The sequence below is a fragment of the Thermobia domestica genome, chromosome 2 (assembly GCF_964235325.1).
Source record: "Thermobia domestica chromosome 2, izTheDome1.hap1.1, whole genome shotgun sequence".
Taxonomy (NCBI): Eukaryota; Metazoa; Arthropoda; class Insecta; order Zygentoma; family Lepismatidae; genus Thermobia; species Thermobia domestica.
The window spans coordinates 139,859,133-139,879,880 of record NC_137455.1 but is presented as its reverse complement, the minus strand read 5'-3'; the positions used below and the strand labels follow the sequence as shown (position 1 = coordinate 139,879,880).

The following is a 20,748-nucleotide window of genomic DNA, read 5'->3' as shown; positions in this document are numbered from 1 at the left end:
TCAGTGACTAATATTTCTAACGAAATCGACACGAAAATACATGTGACCTCTAGAAGCTGTAGTTCTATGTCTCACACAGCCTTGCTGCTGAAAGAAACGTTAGACTCAAATATAAGTAACTAACGAAAATACACGTGTCTCTTTGTGACCAGTGGAGCTCACGCCTTCTGTACTCAAGCTTCCAGATTCGACTTCGTGTGGGGATTTCATTAATTGGTTTGTTGACTTCAATTTCTTTTTCAGTATTCAATTCGTAAAACCATCACGTTGCACTTCATTTTCCGATAGTAATTGTAATAATAAAACTCTCTAACGTTAAAGTCCCGCACTGTCATCTACCAAGCGGCTTTTAGTTGACTAATGTGAGGCCAGCATACCGGCCCAATGCAAATTAGAAATGTTGCCCAGTTTACACTATTGACATCTCCTCAGGTCACTGCACACGACGTGCACCCTTACGTAGTACGATCTTTACCCTAACATACCGCCACCAACAGATTTGACATTTGCCGCTCCCAACATTTTTTGCGTTTCCAACTCTAGATCTGGTACCCAAAAGTTACCAACGACAACGTTAAAGGGAGTGTGTTATCATGCTAATGTTTCCTCTAGGATCGAACTTGCCATTAGATTCTTGGAAACACATGTACAAGCAAGTACGAGGGTGGATCAATAAGTCTTCGGCCTTATGCCCTTAGAAATAAGATCCAGCCTCGGAAATATAATATGTTGTGTTGTGGTCTTTAATAGGCTTACACGTAAAATCTTAAGATTCTAACTCATTTTCCTTTCTAATTACATGTATGTGAGTGAACAGTTTTGTGAGATTTGCTGAAAATAGAGTCTTAGCAGTACCGTGCAGAGAGAAAGTTCCTAGTGAGAAAACAACTTAACACAAAGCAAATCCATGAAAAATTGCTGAGTATGTTCCATGATTCTTCCCCATAATATTCAACTGTAAAGAGATGTTGTCACGAATTCAAACTTGGCAGAGAGTCATGTATGGACGCACCACGTGCCGGTCGCCCATGCGCAGTGACGAACGAAGAAAACGTAAACAAGATCCATGATGTGGTTGTGGCTGATCGAAGAGTAACTATACGTAAAATTATAGAGGAGGCTAACATATCATATGGTACAATGCAGTCAATATTGGTCGATATTCTACATATGAAAAATTTATCTTCTCAATGGGTGCCAAGAATGTTGTCCATAGATCAGAAGAGGCAGCGAGTGGCTTGTTCCCAAAAACTTTTGACCAAGATAAGGCGTAATCCAGAAAAGTTTTACAAGCAATTTGTAACCATAAATGAGACTTGGGTCCATCACTTCGATCCGGAGACGAAACAGCAATTTATGGAGTGGAAACACCATGGTTCCCCATCGTACCCAGCGCCGGGAAGATAATGCCATCAGTCTTCTGGGATGCTAAAGGAATTTTATTCATTGATTATTTGGCACATGGACAGACCATCACAGGTGACTATTACGCCAACTTAATCCGAAGTTTGCGTGAAACCATCAAGCAGAAACGAAGAGGAAAATTGTCAGGCAAAGTGTTCTTCCATCAGGAAAATGCTGCGGTCCACAAGTCAACAGTTCCAATGGCAGCCATTCATGATGCTAGCTTCGAATTGATCAAGCACCCATCCTATTCACCAGACCTGGTCCCAAGTGATTTTTACCTATTTTCGAATTTGAAGGAGCAACTGCGAGGAGAGAGATTTGACAGTGATAACGATGTCATATGTGCGGTAGAGAAGTATTCTGATAGTCTCGACGAAAGTTTCTTTTTGAAGTGTATGCAAATGTTGGAACATCGATTGGCCAAGTGAATTGAAATCCAGGGAGACTACGTTGAGAAATAAAGAAAAATGAAGATCTTATCTCTTTTCTTTCTACTCTAGGCCGAAAACTTATTGATCCTCCCTCGTACCTAGGTTCACTGGGAAGAAGTGAATTTGGATTATGTATGAATGTGTAACTGAAGCCATGGACTGAACTAATGCTGTAGTATGTTTTTTTACCCTTTTCGAAAAATGTGTTTTTTCTTGACGTCATTTCATATTCAAACTGAGATTGATCAGTGTTAAATATGCAGTCAAGATTTCACGGTTTTGCATGTATGATGTCATTAACATCATTGACAAACATGCGGGCCTTATCAAGCAATTCAATTTCATGTTCCATGTCTGCCCTTGCTACAAATTGTGTTATCCGTCTTGAACAGATCCAATGGTTTCGCTTAAATTTGTGGATAAGCCACGGAAAGAATGGTTTAATTTCTTCACTGCTGTTACCACCCACTCGTGCAAATTGTAATTATGCCATGTAACACAGTAAGACCTTGCCTCCGACAGCTTTTGAATGTCTCCAGTACCCCTTTGATGATTTGTACTATGACGTGAGGATTAATCGGTTGTATTTTGCACATACCAATGCTGTTACGCATTTGACAAAGACATATATTTTACATACCTGTAGACTGTCTACTGTCTTTCAGGTTCACTATTTACTATCAGACTACCGCCCTTACTCACGCAGGTCAACATACACATCTATCTTATTTCGCCGTGAATTCTCATGCTTATCACCGACTATATGACGCTCTAGCAGACTGTACTCTCTGCTATGGCAGGCAGCACCGTCATGTTTCTTTCTGGCACAACTAGCACATATACCATATATCTTTGCACGTAGTGTCTCTTACTTAGGACGTTAGCCACTTGTGAGTTGTTTCGATACTATTTGGAGGAGAGCGTCAAAAACATTTTCATATGTCCTAGCACTTCGCCCTCGTGCCACCTGCAATTTCATAAACACACGCTGTTCTGTACGCGTGAACATTGCGTTAGGGCGGTATTTCACAAAACAATCGCTCTAACAATTTCTACTCGCCACACACACCGTAATATGGGACCGCAGCAGCGTTGAACTGACAACACACTACGTTCGTCATTTGTCTCCTGCCCACACGACACTGTAATCATAGCAGTGGTGCCGGTTCGAGTTAAATAACCCTCGTTTATATATATATATATATATATATATATATATATATATATATATATATATATATATATATATATATATATATATATATATATATATATATATAGAAACGGATTCAATTGAGAACAACCTCCCTTTTTGATACTGGTTGAAAAGAAAAGAATAGTAGTAAAATATGTTATATGCGAGTCTACGACTGATATTCAAACATTATTTACTTAGTTTTATTTTAGGTTCTTCATGTATTCTACCATCATTTACTTTCGCAACTAAGAGTCAATGAAAATAACTCCAAATAGAGTATACGGAATGTGAAGTTCTAATTACGGAATATCTTACCTGTTTCTCTCACCCAGTAATTAATTGACCTGGGAGAAGCTTCCACATAACATTCCAAAGTGACGTCAGTGCCTAGTGGTGCTCCTACCAGCTGATTTGGAACTTGAATAACAGGATGAACTGAAACAGAGATGAGGAAAAGTTAAACGCATAAATTATATGTTGAGCTACTAATTAAAGAACATAATCAAATATACTGGTAAAAATATACGTAATTAGTAATCTAGTGAAATGGAACCAGATAAAAGTTAGTGTATCAGGGAAAAACTTGAAAGATCTTATAAATATTCCAGTTATTATGATTTATAAATATTTTTTTGGAAATGATTATAAATACTGGTAAAATTCAATTATTTTTATATACAAACATTTTACCAAGGAAATCAATACTTTTCAATTGTTTAACGATTAAATGCGTAATAAAATAATACAATTTCGTAAATAAAATGAAATTTTAAGTTTAACCTTTTACACTTATTTCCATTATGCTAAAGAAGAAGGATGACTTATGAAAGTAAATAATGGTGAAATAATCAATGAGATAAGAATATGAGAGGAAACGGAGAACTCCAAGGAAACCACGACACAATATTATCTACTACAACTTATTTTTCCTGGGATGGAACCAGAAACTTTTCGCACGAAAGGTGAGCGCTCATCAACTAATCCGCCGTCCCTCAATAATATAAATTATTTCGTTAAAGAGACTAAATTAATAGAAACCTGTATTTAATTTGACATGTTTGTTTGATTGGCATTAAATATTCAGTTACAGCACAAAATGATACATGGAATGGCAAACAATAATAGTATAAAGTTGAATGGTAACTACTATAGGAACCTGTACAGGGACTGAACACGAGAGCATATGAGGCGTTTCGAGTAGTAAAGACGAAAACAACAAACGTTTATTTCCTAATAACTTCTCTTATTAATATACTCTGAACTGTCTAATTAATCACAAATCTAGTTTAAAACTATTTTCTAAGCAAGGACAAGAGGAAAGACTTCCACGTTCTATATGTATAGGCACGAGAACTTGTACAACGAACAATACTCAAACACTTCAAGTGTAATTTTCGAATGTTAATTTTGTGCGTAATCGTGGGACGTTAAACTGAAATATTTCATTTCATTCCGTTTTCGAATAATATTGCACGTAACTTTGGTTGAGGTTCGCCCTAACTATCCAGAACGCCTCATATGTACTAAAAGAAGATTATCGTCATACAACCACTCGAGAGCTTATGACATGTTCACTTCTTGAGTTCACCGTACTATTTTTCAGCTATTCAAAAATTCAAATAAATTGTGGCATTAGAACGAGTGCCTAATTTTTTGTCATCTCTATTTGTAGAGATGTAAATGTGAGAGTGAAGTCAAAGCAATAATACCTAGGTAGAATGACATAGAAAGTCTTTTCAAAACGAGAAAGGCGTATTTTGTTTTTTGATAATGTTATTAAAAAGTCTAACCGTATGTTTCCAAAATGGTATTATACTATAGGAAGGGAAGTATGGATATAACCTCAAAGGGTTCAAAAATAAATTAAAAGCTTCACAAATATTGGCGAGGAACAGAGAAAATTTTACTGAGCAAATACTAAAATTTTACTGAGGAAATATTGGAAACAGTAAAGGAAAAAAGTATTTCAGACAAGTTTTTTTTTTTTAAAAAAAAGAAAAGAAAACATATTTACAAAGAAATTATACTGGAAAAGACGCGTTAGAAAATGTAGTGAAAAGAAAGTTATGTGGGGAGAAAAAATTGCAATTTATAAATTTTATTAGAGCTCATCCGTGGCTAAGTGGTTAGCGTACGCGCCTTTGGCGTGGGAGACCCGGGTTCGATTCCCGGGGGGAGCTCATGTGGTTCGGATTCCACGTTAATCACTAGGCCCACGTCTCATATAGCCTTGCTGCTGAACGGGACGTTAAACTCAAAAATCAACTCATCATCATCATAAATTTTATTAAGCTGGATAATTATTATATAGAAGTGAATGTGATTAGAGAAGTACTGTAGTGATAGCGTCAAACAATCTCTTATTCCTAGTAGTTTATTAAGCATGATGTTGATGATAGATATAGCAAAACGTCATTTCTTCATGCATGAGGTACCAATTAGTACACCAATTTGTCATATATTCTCTCAATCTAAGCTCACTGATATAGCACATAGAGACATACTATTCTTAATTTAACAACCAAGAAAATGATCTATAGTTAAATTTTGTCTTTCGTCCTGCTTTGAGGTTAAGCAACATAAATTACAGCTAATCATTATAATGTTTGTTGAGTTTAGTATTCAAAGGATTTTACAGAGACATTACACGAAATCTGAATTACATCGTTATTATATTCTTTGATTTAGTATAAGGGATAGTTGATAATAACAAATAAATGATAATTAATATATTAGTAGAATGGGAACATGAGATGAAATGAGAATTTGAACTTTGATGGGAAAGTACATAATATTTTTTTATAAGTTAATATCCTTTGAGAAGACGTCAAAGATGTATACGGGATTATGACAATACTTACCGGCACCGAATCTAAGACGTAATAAGTTTAAGCAATTTGTAGGGCACACAAGGTTAAAAAGAAAATGTGTTATTGATATACAATTAATTAATAAAGATGTCAATATATATTTAGTTCAGAGTTACTGTATATTTCGTGATTAGTATGTGTCCTTTCGTAACCCTAAGTTTGATGACCACTTGGGGCCCATTAGTTTTGGTGTTGAACTACTCGTTTGGTATTTGGACTTTGGGCATTTGGGCATGAAGCACTTGGGAAGCTATCTAAATTAGAAGATATTATTGAAGTCAGCTCTATATAACTAGAAATGAAATGAAATCTTTCAATTTAACGTACCACGCTAAGTTCTTCCGGCTAAGAAGTCGGATGATTAATGCAAGTGAATGATGATGAAAGAGCTAGTGGAATGATAATGGGAGAAAAGGAGTACCTAATAAAACTCACGATTGCGATATCGTCTACTACAAACTTACTTCACCTTGGATCGAACCAGGGACCCCATGCACCAGAAGTCTACATAATTAGAAATAACATATACATAAGACGCAGTGTTCTGAATACGCATCACCCAATTAAAACACGTTAATCAACCACAGCTCTACATGCCCTCTAAGGAAGTTCAACATTTTTAATTAAGATAGTTAAAATAGAAGGCGTAAGCATCAAGTCAAAGCTGAGTGTGATACTACCAGAAATTGTCATGAACAAGAGAAAAAAGAAAGAAGAAAAAAGATAAATAATAATAATGTTTTGAAGTTATATAATGATTGCTCAAGAATGTGGAAAGGAATGAAGAAATAATTGGATTTTTTTTAGGAATAATGAGGATAAAGAAGAAGGAATAGAAAATTAGAAATGTAATTGAAAGAAAATATTTTTTTTCGGATGTTACCATAGAGAAGGTAAGAGGGAGATTTAAAACCAATGTAACGGAAAGAATACTCAGCATGTTTTACTGCCATAAAATAAAGTAATGTGATGAAGGGGATAAAATTAAGAAACATGGAAAAAGAGATAGAGGTGATAGATGATGAGGAAGAGTGAAGAAAAGAAGAACACATGAATTTTACAGCTTACTAATTGAAAATGAATACTGTAAAGATACGAGAAATCCTCGTAATGGAAGAAGGAGAAAAGCAAAGGAGAGAAAATAAACGGGAGGCAGAGGGAAAGAAAGACAATGGAAAATATCATATGAGATAAAAGACATTGAAGAAAACTTAGAATTTCTTAAAAATCTAGTACGGGAAGGAGAATTGATTGATTGGGTGGTAGGAAATTTAACATCGACTTCTCAACAACACTATAGCTATAAGATGTAGACGTTCAGTTTAATGCGAAATCAAAATCACGTGCATTCCTAACTGGAATCGAAGCCAAGTCTCGAACGACGAGGGAACGTTTGCTAATAATTTAAGTACAGGAGAGCTTTTAAAAGAAATGAGAAGCAAGATCTGACAGAAAAGAGAGAAAATAGAAGGAAAAAGCATGTTGAGTGAAGCGAGACCTTCTACTGTTTTGAATTAGCGTAAATTACCTTCTTCGATGGATAAAATAAGGAGAAATAGTAATATGTTCCGTTAATCAGTAACTTTTTATTATTACTTAAGCGGTGTTTGATATCGGCCATTTTTGATTATTTTTATATACATCTTCCCCTCTCTCAAGTTGCGGGGCTAAATTTGGATTTAAACGGCATTCGAAGTGTCACTGTTCATCTCAGCGACCCCGAAAACTATAGATTCGAGACTAATATAAGTCATTTTCGATCATTTATATATATATATATATATATATATATATATATATATATATATATATATATATATATATATATATATATATATATATATACAGGGTGGTAAGAAACTACTTGAACAAACTTCGGGAGCTAATTCCGAATTCCCAATTCCGAGATTAGCAAAAAACTCCTCTGGAACTTTGGTTAGCGATGGCCGCGATATAAGGTGCCGAAATCGTGGACAATGAACTTCAGAAGGCTGTAATTCAAAAACAACGTAACGTAGAGAGTGCGGTATAGAACATGACACTCGAAGTCATACCTGCTCGATTGAAAGATGTATGTTTAAACCTTCGCACGATGTGTACTAGGTATTCCCCAAAGGAACTCATGGATTCCCTATAACCTGGCAAGTAATGCCTATGTTCCTCTGTGGAATCCCTCGTACACATCTTGCGGAGGTTTGAAACATACATCTTTCAATCGAGCGTTCATGACTTCGAGTGTCATGTTCTAAACCGCACTCTCTACGTTGTGTTGTTTTTTAATTATAGCCCACTGAAGTTCATTTTTTCCCACGCTTTCGGCACCTTATATCGCCGAAACTATCCCTCACTGACCAAAGTTCCAGAGGACTTTTTTTTGCTAGTTTCGGTGTAATAGATCGTTGAATCCGCAACAGCAAATTATTGTTAATATACCCAGGTATAGCTAACGTTTTGGTTAGATTTTGTTGCTCATTGTCAGTTATATGTAGATACAAAGCAAGTTTGAGCAGTACATTTAATTTCATTTAGTCAGCACGTTCAAATGTATTTCGGAGTATTTGAAAAATGTTTCGTAGAATTAATGGTTATGTGAAAAGAAGCAACTGAGGTTCGTTTTATAGTGTGAAACTATGACAGATTTTCATACCATGGAAAATTAACACTGAAATCGTAAGTAATAGATTACAACTACAACTTTCGGTTGGGGCAGTGGAATAATGTCAGAGATGGAATATATCTTTCAGATTCTGAATCCATGTCCAAAATATTTTATAACTAATTATCTCTTACAATTATTACTATGTAGAAATGTATGATGAAACCGGAAGTTGTACTTACTTCTATTACGTCCGGTTTCAGTAGAACAATAAGAGCTGAGATCCTACATCCATATCAAGAAACCGTTTATCGCTTCTTATTCCGTTTCCATTTAATGACAATAAGTATTAGAAAAGGAAGAGCTAGTAGCTCTTTACCACCTTCATTTGCAATAAAGGAATGAAACTGGAGTTTGAAACCTATTCTTGCTTTGCCAAATCAAGTATCAAAAAGTTATTTTTCGCAACTTATTTCAGCATGATGTTCAGCGTTGAAACTGGAAATAGTGCATTTTTACCACTTCTGGTTTGAATAGATTCAAAAAAGTCAAGATACACTGAGAAAAAAAATGTAGGTGGCGTACTTAAAAAGATAGGTTACATGCGTAATTCCTGTAAGTTTTGGACTTACCGTACAGCAGACTTAAAACTGAAAACGCGTGTTTTATAATATTTTCTGCATAAATGTTTCATCTATACGTACTTTCCGTATGAAACAATGTAGGCGGTCAGGATCTCACATACAAATGGACGTATGTAACATATAGCTGACGAAGGTAACATAAGTATATGCATGTGATATAAGGAAAACTGTTAAGATGTCAGACATCCTGCAACGGCATGATGTAACATCTAAGAGCAGTGCCTATGTAGCATATGGATAACGTATGCTTCATACTGATTTCTATAGTAAGCAAGAGAATACCGTACATTTGTACAATATACCGCTGTCCGGAGAACAGATTTTTCTCTGTGTACAACTTGTGTTTGGGACGTTGAATCCATCCCAAGAAACAATTTCTTACCAACTTTTACTGTTTTTTTTTTCTGTGAAGATCAATGTTGAATCCGGAAGTAGTAGTAAATTGCTACTACTTTCAATTTTAATGAAGATATAAGAATGGAGATGAAATACGAGTTACGTTCAAGTTATAACAACTTTAGTCTTTTTTTCAGGACTGGTAACAAATAGTAAAGTTCTGTTTACTTTAAAATACGCTAGCACATGTTATGAATGCGTGACAGAGATGACAACACCATACGACACACAAAACTCTAGCAGCAGCAGTGAAAGGGATAACTATATTTGATACTTATGATACTTATAAAGAAGCGACAAGAACAGTGTGTAATCACTCGTTTTCTTCGTTTGCGTGGTGTAACACCACTTAAAATTCATTGCCAGTCGAATTAGGCACGTGATGATGGTGTCATGGATGTTGTCTAATATGCGTTCGTGGTTACGACAGTTCAAAGAAGGCAGAATGTCGTGTCACTCGTTGACTCGTGATGACAGCATGAATGGGACTTCCATTTCATCGATGAAACACACTCTCTATGGTCACACATTCCCTAGCCGTACCACTATTGCAGTGTCACCACACTTGGTACAATCGTACCAAATTCAGCTCTTTTTGTCATTCATCGGCCCGTTGGTAAAACGCTGGCACTTTCAGACCCTTTTGTGAAAAAGTTGGTACAATTCTACCCAATTCAGCCCCATTTAATAAATACTTTTAAAAGTGTCAGTAAGACTTTTCTTATATCTCACGTTACTCATACTGTGTGTTGCACTTTTAGAAAACCCTGTTGAACATTTATTCTTAGGCATTAACTGCATAACGCTACGAACTTTGTGTGGATAATTCGTATTTCGAACTATATCAAGATACAAATTACGCTAGATGGGAGTATCCATGCCGCACATGAAGGAGACGAGGAAGAAGCAGTGTAGTGGAAATTTTAGCTTGAAATCTTGAAAACAAAAAGTAGCACAATATTCTTCTTACAGTTATTATCCTCCTTTGGTAGTAAAATAAGCGAGAATAAAATGCAATAATTTATATTTTAATATTTTATTATAACGTACCGTACTGTTTACTCACGAACTGGGAGATGATTGATTGGTTCCTCATTTTATATATATATCTTTTCATATATTACCATAATGCTGTTTTGATTTATTGGTCGCTTTGAAATAGACGCGCGTTTGGTTTCCTTACAATACATACCGACGATGATAACTGTTTTCTTTTTTAATTTGCGGCATCTGTTATACTCCCTTCGTGCGAGAAATTATCATCTACTACCACGATTGTTCGTTGTCCTCCTATTTGGATGTTTTTAAAAAGTAATTTTTAAAAGAGCACTTTATTGATTTAGACTCAGAAGACGGGAGGGTGGGAGGATGTTATAGAGCCTCTTTTAGTTTAATGTTATAGAGCCATGTATTACACTGGTATAAAATAATGAATTCAGCCCTTTTTGTTTCAATTTGGTACTATTTTTCAGCCCACTCCAGAGCCAGGACTGTGGCAACATTGCACTATTGCATCCGCGATTTTTTAGTAGCCGAAACAGACTCCTAAAGAAGCGTTCACTGCGGTCATGGAACCATGGTGACGACTTTGGTTTGGGAAATTGTTTACGGCTGCAGAGAGATTACGTCGAGAAGTGTCACAAGCTTCATAGTTTTCGTGTGATTAGTTAATGAAAAGAAAATAGGAGGCCTTATAATTTGAATGGACCTCGTATGTCCTTTGGAGGCTGGATCAATTTAAAAATACAGGATTAGCGTTTCTGTTATATAGTGATTAACGTTGAAACCGGAAATGAATAAAGGCTTCATAGAGAGGTAGAATGTATTCTTACGAGGACGATGGATCGATAAAAAAAAAACTTTTTATTCCTTGTCTTACTGTTTTTGCTCTGAAACCTGATGATAGACAAATTGACGAACGGACGTACGGACGGACAGATATAGTTGTTCTATAAAATTCTCCATTCTTATGTGTAGCATAGTACGGAACTATATAAACTAAGTTTCGTAAATCTATATTAATAAAGAAATATGTCTTAAAGAAATGATTACAAATGTCTTTATGGAAATGTAAGAATGTTTTGAAAATACATACAGAAATAAGGCTATATAAGCAAATGTTAAAAAAAAAGTGTGGAGATTATTATATATGTTCAGCTCGAACACAAAACACGAAATAGCTATGCGTGTGCATCCAGAAATCATCATAACTGACTACGTGCCTTATCAAAATTGTGGCGAAGAAATCTTGGTTAAGTAGAAGCACAAACAGGTCATGTAATAGGCGTTATATATACGGTTTGTGGTTGAAAATTAGGAAATAAACACGATATTATTATGATAGACAACGTAATTGCTCTCCAGATATTATATGGAACCTGTCGTCTGTTATTACTACCTGTTTTACATTGCAAGCAGCAGCAATCCTGGTTTTCATTCCTACCGTCCTCCACATTACCTCTTTTTTTTGAAATCCACCCATAATCCCATTTAGAGCTTCTGAATGTCGTTATACTCTGAATTAGCTGCAAGCTCTGAATTCAATGAAGCGAGTTATTGGCTAGTTCTCGACCTAGTGGCCGATGGAAGCAACTATCACGTACGGATTGGAATTTTCCCGTTTGTGGGTTATATTGAAAGATTGCTTGGTTGAGAGGCCACGTATTGAAACACTAACAATCCAGCAACACCTATATAGGTCACATTATGAATTGTGGATAGGGTGTTTTGTATTGTAAACCCAATGTGTATAGTTGCCTGGTTTCAAACAATCTTTCAAACGTTAATTTATTATTTAATACACATATGTGCCGCAATCTTAAATTTTCTCCAAACACATAGAATGCTTGTTAATATGTATGTATCTCGTGCGTAAACGCAACCGCTTACAGAGAAGATCGATCGAAACATATTACGAACCGAAACCTAATTGTAGTGGTCTTCTTTGTTTCCATCACATCATAACGCTGATGAATCTTCCGTGAAACTCGAAGTATTCTTGTAGGGTTGACCATATTAATTTTTATCAAAATAATGGAAACACCTGCTGTACGCAACACATAAGAAGCAAGAGATCGTAACACTCAGAATATGTGTGATGACGACAAATCAGCATCAGTGAAGAACTGAGTGATGCGCAATATGAGGAATGGCATAAAATTATTAATAGCTTACAGAATTTATTACATGTCGAAATAGAGCTGTTCTGCAGGCTAACGTGGTCCAACAGTGCATTAATAATAAGGTAAGTTGTATTTCATTAGGGAGTCAATCCGTTCTAAATGATCAAGAATGTGCAGCTAGACTATCTCCAAAAAATCTAATTTTTTCAGAAATTTTTATACTATATCTGGGTACTTCAGAACCACAATTAATTATTTTTTAGAACATCTCGTAGCGACGCAGCTTCTGCCGCCATTTTACGTTTTCTCGATTTCAGACGTTTACGTTCTTTTGAATATCTCAACATGTATTTGTCCTAGCAAATTGAAAATTGCTGGTCGTGTAAAACTATTGTAGAGCTAAAACTTAACCATCTTAACATTTTTGCCTAAAACTCATGAAAGGAGTGAAATCAAAGCATACAGTAATACCATTTTTGGACATTGAAGACATGTTTGTGAAGAGAAAGCAATTGACGTAGAGGAAGCAATTGAATTCTTGTGTGCATATAGTCCGGGATCATACATTTATACTCAAAAATTTGCAAACCTGTAGCTGTTCTCAAAGGCGTGAAAAAAATATTGCCAAGTTGGGGAATTATACAAATTTGGCATATTTCACTGTCCAATATGTCCAATGGGCTTGGATAAAAAAATCTGAAATTTTGGGAATAGTTACTCCTTTAGTATACCATAACACAACAAGGCGCGTTTTGTGTTTTTTGAGCAGAAGGGGTCAAAGTACTAAGGAATGACGTCATACCCTAGGAGGTGTTTTGTTCACAAATTCAACTGGAAATTTGTTGTTGTGAAGTAAAATAAAGTAGGATGAATGTCTAGTCCAGTTAAGGCTCTCAACCTCGTTTTTTTCCCCTTTAGTTGTGACTCGCTGTCTTATCACCCACAGTAGCACTGTTGAAGAACAGGTCTGCAAATTTTTGTGTATAGACTTATGACCCCGTACTACATGCACTCACAAATTCAGACAGCTATATCAGTTATTTCCTCTTCCCAAACATGTCTTCAATGTCAAACGTTTTGCTACTGTATGCTTTGATTTCACCCCTTTCAATGATTTTAGGGAAAAATGTTAAGAGATCAAAGTTTTCAGTCTGCACAAGTTGGATACGCCCAACAATTTTCAATTTACTAGGGCAAATACATGCTGAGATATTTAAAAAACAACCTAAACGCCTGAAATCGAGAAAACGCAAAATTATGGCAGCCGTTGCGTCGCTACGAGATGTTTTAAAACTCCAATGATCGTGGTTTTGAAGTATTCTGATATAGGATAAACATTCTTGAAAAAATTAGAATTTTTGAAGATGGTCGAGCGGCACATTCTTGATCACTTAGAATGGATTGACTCTTACACGAAACTATTTACACAGACTTTACCATCGTACACATTATAGGTCTCACAAGTTACCCTGGATGTTTAGCAGCCTCTGAAGTACTCTCCAAGTTCATCGACGGTCTGTTCATTGCCATAACTTAAGGCTTTACCCTCGTATTTACGGAGAAATTAAAAATACGTTCTCTTACGTCATAATTTAAGGTCAACATCTCAAATTAAAAAAAAGTGTTTAATATTAGTTGCTTTATTACTTTAATATTTCTTTTTAAAAAATATTGTTTTAAACTAAAGCCAATTTTTGAGGGAAGTGCTCCTAAAGCAGAAAATAAAAGTATTTGCATGCATAGGGTTGCCATATTTGAAAATTAGAAAAGCGGCGCATTCTAAAACGTAAGTACTGATGTGAACTTGTGTAGTACAAATATTGATCTAGGATCCTTCGAACCATCTTTTTTTTTTGTGTGTGTGATTTCTTTGTTAAGTGACATTTCCAATGTACTTTTCTAACGAAATTAAAGCAAAACAAATTTAGGTTTTGCCTTTAATGCTTTATTAAGTTCAACAAATGCGAGTCTCGAATTGTAAAGTAAGAATTACAGTAAGATATCTGTATGGCAAGTTAAAAGAAAAAGCAGGCGATATATAGTTTTCTCCCTAAAACACGAAATAAATTCTAAATTTTTATCATAAGAAAGGTAAAACATATTCAGGAACCTTGGTCCATCTCATATAAAATTTATATTTGAAATCATACTAGCATACAAAATTACCACGGTTTCACAATATATGAAATACACTCATTTTAAAAGAAAAAAATATTAAAAATGTATCTCTCTGAGCCAGAGTCCAAATTTAACTCAATCACGATTGAGATTGACACAGAGGTGTTGCGGTTTACGTTGAATATAAAAACACTTTATCAACATAGTCGTCTTAGATTTTATCCAATCCAAAAAAGCGGGTGGTTTTTCGTGACTAAGATATAATTAAGCGGGGGATGAATATAGGACCTGAATATCGAGTGGTACCCGCTAAAATCGGATAATATGGCAACTCTATGCATGCATATAGTTTGCATGCACATAATTCCCATATGTGAAAAAATGGTGAGAGTCCTATGATAATTCTAAATGTAAAGAAGCGTAATAGTTTGCGATTACTTACAATGAACGCTGACCATAATTCTCTTGCTGACTGACGGTGGAATTCCATTGGAAGCAATACAAAGGTAGGCGCCCATTTCAGATCTTGTAATTTTGTTTAATTTTAGCATTTCTCCCTGGTATGTTGCTACTGAAAAACAAACAAAATAAGGAATGAAACTTCTTGAAACAAAACATATCATATGAAATAAAATTCAGTTATTTATAATGGCTGTACTACTAGTAAAAATAAAATTTCATTTGATTAGAATTATAAACCTTAAATAACAATGGCAATAATCTTGAAAATTTGGAACTAAAGGTAATTGTGAACTTTTCTTGGTCACTTTAGTTGCTAAACGAGAAATAAATATGCGTACAACCATGTCCAAAATGATTGTCGCATATCTATAACTGTCTTCTTGTAAGAATATAATTTGATAATTATTTTGCAGGGTACTTTTAATACTGATACTATGTGTATAATCGGAAAATGTATATTTGTGGTAAATTTCATAGGAAAAGAATTATAAATATGAAAATTTATGAGTAAAACAAAATATTGCTAAATAGACAAGAAAGTTTTTTTTTTGTTATATTGACCTTATTTGCTGTTCTTTTGACATGAAATTTGCCACATACATGTCTTTGCCGACCATACACATACTAACATTATAAGAAATACCGGGCGAATTCGTTATCAAATTATATTACTAGAACAACATTTTTATAGACATGCGACAATAATTTTGGACTTGAGTGTACATGCTTACTTCTTCAAAACAGGCCTTTTGTTAACCTTTATTACTGCATTTACCATAAGGTATTCATGTTCAAATTTGTATTAAGCAATGAAACACATCTCGTGAGGGAAGCCACGCTGGTATAATAATAATAATAATAATAATAATAATAATAATAATAATAATAATAATAATAATAATAATACTTTTTATCATTTGAAACTGAAGAAATACAGGTTATCTAATGCACGGTATTAATTAGTACAGAAAGATTTACTCTTTCAGTTTCAAACGAGAAAAAAAGTTATCGGTGTGACTTAATTCACAAGCCGTTTCTGTAAGCACCTGAATTATTCTCCATATCAATATAGCTACATGTTACCTTAATTTATTACTTAGATTTCACTCAGTAATTGAATTCTTGTTTTCATTTAGTTCGTTAATTCAGCTCATTTAAAATTGCCTTCATGTCATATTGCTTAGATCTGTTTCTATATTTAGGGTGGACAAACACAAACACCGTGTGCGAAATGTTTCTTGCGGTTCTCTCGTTTGCGGTTCTCTCTACTCTCTTCATTTCATTATTTCATTCATTATTAGGATTATCGTCTCCTTTAGCCTAAAGGGCATAACTATGGATTGAACTAAAGATTACATTTCACTTTCATAAGCAACAAGTTTCTAAACTTACAGAAATATAAATGTAACCACCACCTTCGAACATCGATATATCACCTAAGACGTTCCTGGAAGATCAAAAATAGTCCCCATCAGCATCGACGACCTTCTGCCAACGTTCTGGAAGGCCATAGATTCCATCGCGGTAGAACTTGTGGATCGTGAAGCGACAAAGGTATCAAGTGCATTTTGCACCTCTACTAGGGATTTAAACTGGTATCCTCTAAGGTGATGGTTCAAGAAATAGAACAGGTGATAATCGGATGGTGCAATGTCCCCCGGATGCAATAGTGTTACCCATCCAAGGCGCACAATGGTGTCCCGGGTCATCCTAGCCATATGGGGCTTAACGTTGTCCTGTAACAGGACGACCCCTTTGTGATACAGAAGTGCTGGCACCAGAGTTTTGAGTTTTTCTTGAAAACAGCTCAACTGCTGACCGTATATAGTTGCATTGATGCTCTGACAAGCTGGTAGCAGTTCCCGATGCACGATGTAGCGAACAGTCTACCAAACACACAGGACGACTTTCTTCTGGTGCAGTGCTGATTTCGTCTGTCTTGGAACCGGTTCATGGAATGCTAACTAATAATGACGGCGCTGTGAAGCTTCATACAGGATCCGCTTTTCATCATATGTCAACATCCTATACAGAAATGGCTCCTTCCTCAGAAGAGACAGCAAAGAAGCACAAGTGTCAGCTCGCGTTGCCTTCTGGCCCGGAATCAAATCGTGTGGGATTCATCAACCCAACTTGTAGTGCCTCCCAAGTTGATGGAGGTTCTGCCGAATGGTTTCTCCACACTGAATTGTAGTCCCATTTCCTCCCATGTCTGGCCATTGTTCGCCTTAATTGCTGCCTGAAGATATTCATTTTGTACATGTGTTGGTCTTCCGGCACGTGGTGCGTCTTCGAGTGTTTTGTCACCATCCGTAAACTTGTTATATCACCGCTGCACTGTCCGCGTAGTCACGGCACCCTCACCAAAGGCCTAGCATATATTCCGCCCCGCTGGAGCGGCGTTTGACCCCAGTTTGATCTCGTACAGCATTCACGCCCTTATGACGCTCTATGGAGGTCCCATGTTCACTCTGTCCTTATGCACGTTCATGGTTTAACTGAACTGCAACAAACCAGGTAGCATGTTGGATATACCCACGTCAACAACTGACCTTCGCCTTATCTCCATTCGCATTCAATTCACGGTGTAGGGACCAATTAAACACAGACCTCCAGAAAAGCGACAGAACCTTTCTTGGTTTCCTCTCTACTGTATTTTGTGTTAGAATACAAGCTGAGCAGTTGAGTGTGTATTAATCTTTTATTGGGAACATAAAATTTGAGGGAAATATAGTTAAAAACACATTGACCAAACGCCTCAATAATATGATATAGCAGTAAAAAAAGAAGAAATTATGTGAATAAGTTTTACCACGGTGCGTATCATCATATTAAAATGATGTTCATGGCTTTTATGTTATAAACTGAAATTATGTTGTCTTGTAATAGAATAAAGCTTACAGCAAAGTGTTTTCCGAACGGAGAGAAGGGTGTAAGAGGTATTTTATTCAAAATAATTGTTGTATCTATTTCTTTCTTTACGGTATTTTTTCTCGTTTTCATGTTCGAATTCAGGCCACTAGCAAAACACTTTACTGTGTAGTACAACTTTGAAACGGAATGTGTGAAAGGTTGGGGTTCATAACTTAAAGTTGCTGGAAACCAATGTAATGCCAGTTTGAGAACCAATCAATATAGACAAGCCAGTCTCATAAAGACTTAAACTACTAAAAGTTGTAGAGGAACTTTCTAAATAATAGAATCCAGTATAGAAAAACGAACATCGTACGCTAAATGCAAACAAATGAATAAGAAAATTATAAAAAAGGCTCTACCCTCAAAAGTAGTAAAAATTTGTGTTATTTTCTCCAAAAGGCTTCATTAAAAAAACATTCCAAAAGAGGACTATTTTTGTCTTTAGTAAGAACGAAATACATTTACTCCTTTATGAATATAGTACCAATCGTACTATTAGTACCTACATCAACACGAAAATTACTTTCTTGGGGCGCACAATCGTCCTATGGTAGAGCGTTCATCTCAGGTGCGAGAGGACTCTGGTTCGATCCCAGGTCAAGTGTGTTTGTAGGGGGTAACATCGTATCCGTGGACTTTTTTGAAGTTTTTGCGTCTCCTCCTCCATTATCATTTTATCAACTCCTTCATAATAATTTACTCTCATTAATCATTTGTCTCTTTTAGCCTCAAGAGTATAATCGTAAAACATAAAATTAGAAGTTTCATTTAATTTTAAAATTACTTCCGTGTCAGAAAGTAGGGAAGAGTACTTTATTATAGACCCGGTTTGATGAATCACTGAGTTCTCAGTAATATACTTAAAAATCGGCAATTCATGCTAGCTCCCAATAATTTGACGTTAATATCACAGAATTAAAGCGGGCTAGCGTTCAGAAAAAAACAGAGCAGTGCAACAAAAGAAAGAAAACGTACAAAAAATGTAGCAAGGAGGACAGGTGATGTACGGCAGAGGTAAATTACCAATTACTAAATGTGGCTTCAAAATGAGATCGAGGTATAGTAACTTGCTCTGGTTTGTAGCTAAAAGCTACTAACTAAATATCTGGTCTATGTATATGCATATATAAAAGCTGCCTGCTCTTCTGTGTGTTTTCCAATGATACGACTGAAACTCTAAGACTTGTGTTCCCAATGAACCCATCCCACGAGCTTTTATAACCTTTGATGCTCTCTGTTCTATCACAGAATAATAATATAGAATTTCCGGAAATGGAGAATGAAATATTAATAATACCAGTAGAAAGAGGAAAATGTCATCCCAATCGAATATGGACAAATCAAAAGTACATTTTTAACTAAATTCCTTCTAAAATAGCAGAAAGAAACTAAATTACAACTGCAAATTTATAGGAAAAATGTGGTTTATCAATAGGAAAAATGAGTATTTCAAATAGCTAAACTTTGCATGACAGAACCGATTAAATATCTTTATCGATTTAATGGAAACAATTGCAGTTTGAAGCACATAAGACATATGGGTTGACAACAATCAGGCGGCGTCCAAGACGCTGGCTGTTAATTGTGTTAGGGAAACCTCCGTATGATATGAGGAGCCATAGAACGAGGGTGTGCAATAATCTGAGCCAGCGGTAGTAGTGTAAAACGGACCACCTCTTCTAGTTCCGAAGAGGGCAAACTATTGGCACTCGGTTATATAGTGAGAGCATGATGATTAGTGGCAAGTCCGTTGGGTGTATCGTGAGGGTTGATAGCCTACAATACTCACGGCAAAGCCAGCTCCGAGAGGAACGGTGTTCGGAAGAAAATTCTGAGTGGCAGATCCCGCCAAGCATTCAAGTGGATTGTCACTCAGAACCGTCGTGGAACTGCAATGCAAACGACGAAGGAACTCAATCAAGACCTCCAACAGTCTGTGCACACAATCATCCGCTGCGACTTACACGACTTGAACAAACAAAATCAGGTTGCACGAGCAAAACCGCTGATAGGAGAACGCAACGCTTTAGCATGACGCCAACAGTTTTGCGAAATGCATCGTAGAGCAATGATGACTAGGAACGTGTGTTATGGTCTTGTGATTTATCATTCACCATATTTGAAATGAAATCTTTGAGTTTTACGTCCCTCGGTTATGCCGGTTAGGCTAAAGGAGACGGTGATGATGAGAGATGAGTGAAATGGTGGAATGAAGAAAGTGGCAGGAAACGGGAGAACCCCGAGAAAACCCACGAGCACGGTGTTTGTCCACCACAAAGTTCACTTGGCGGGGGCTGGGATCGAACCCGGGACCCCAAGCACCAGAGGTGAACGCTCTACCACTGAGCCACCGCGCCCCCTCACCATATTTGAAACCAAGGGTTGGGTATATATGTAGCGAAAGGCCGCAATATTCTAGTTTTCAGTTGAGTACTGTCCTGACACTAACGGTCTCGTTACCTTATAGTTATACAACCATTTTAGGGGACCAGTATATCGTATGCCCCAGATGTTGTTTCCAGGCATTGACGCCACATTCGAGGATTATACTGCTGAAACTATTGCGACATGTTATCAAGATCATAAGG

The 20,748-nt window shown here is 36.1% G+C and overlaps 1 protein-coding gene across 2 annotated transcripts in view; it reads right to left on the bottom strand.

Moving 5' to 3' along the window:
• LOC145675724 (lachesin-like) overlaps positions 1-20,748 on the bottom strand; it is a 1,095,594-nt gene that overhangs the window by 53,538 nt on the left and 1,021,308 nt on the right. For both annotated transcript variants that reach the window (XM_081746357.1, XM_081746347.1), the window contains exons 6-7: positions 15,225-15,353; positions 3,352-3,471 (exon numbers count right to left, since the gene is read on the bottom strand). In XM_081746357.1, the coding sequence (XP_081602483.1) occupies positions 3,352-3,471; positions 15,225-15,353 (249 nt within the window). The remainder of the gene's footprint in view (positions 1-3,351; positions 3,472-15,224; positions 15,354-20,748) is intronic.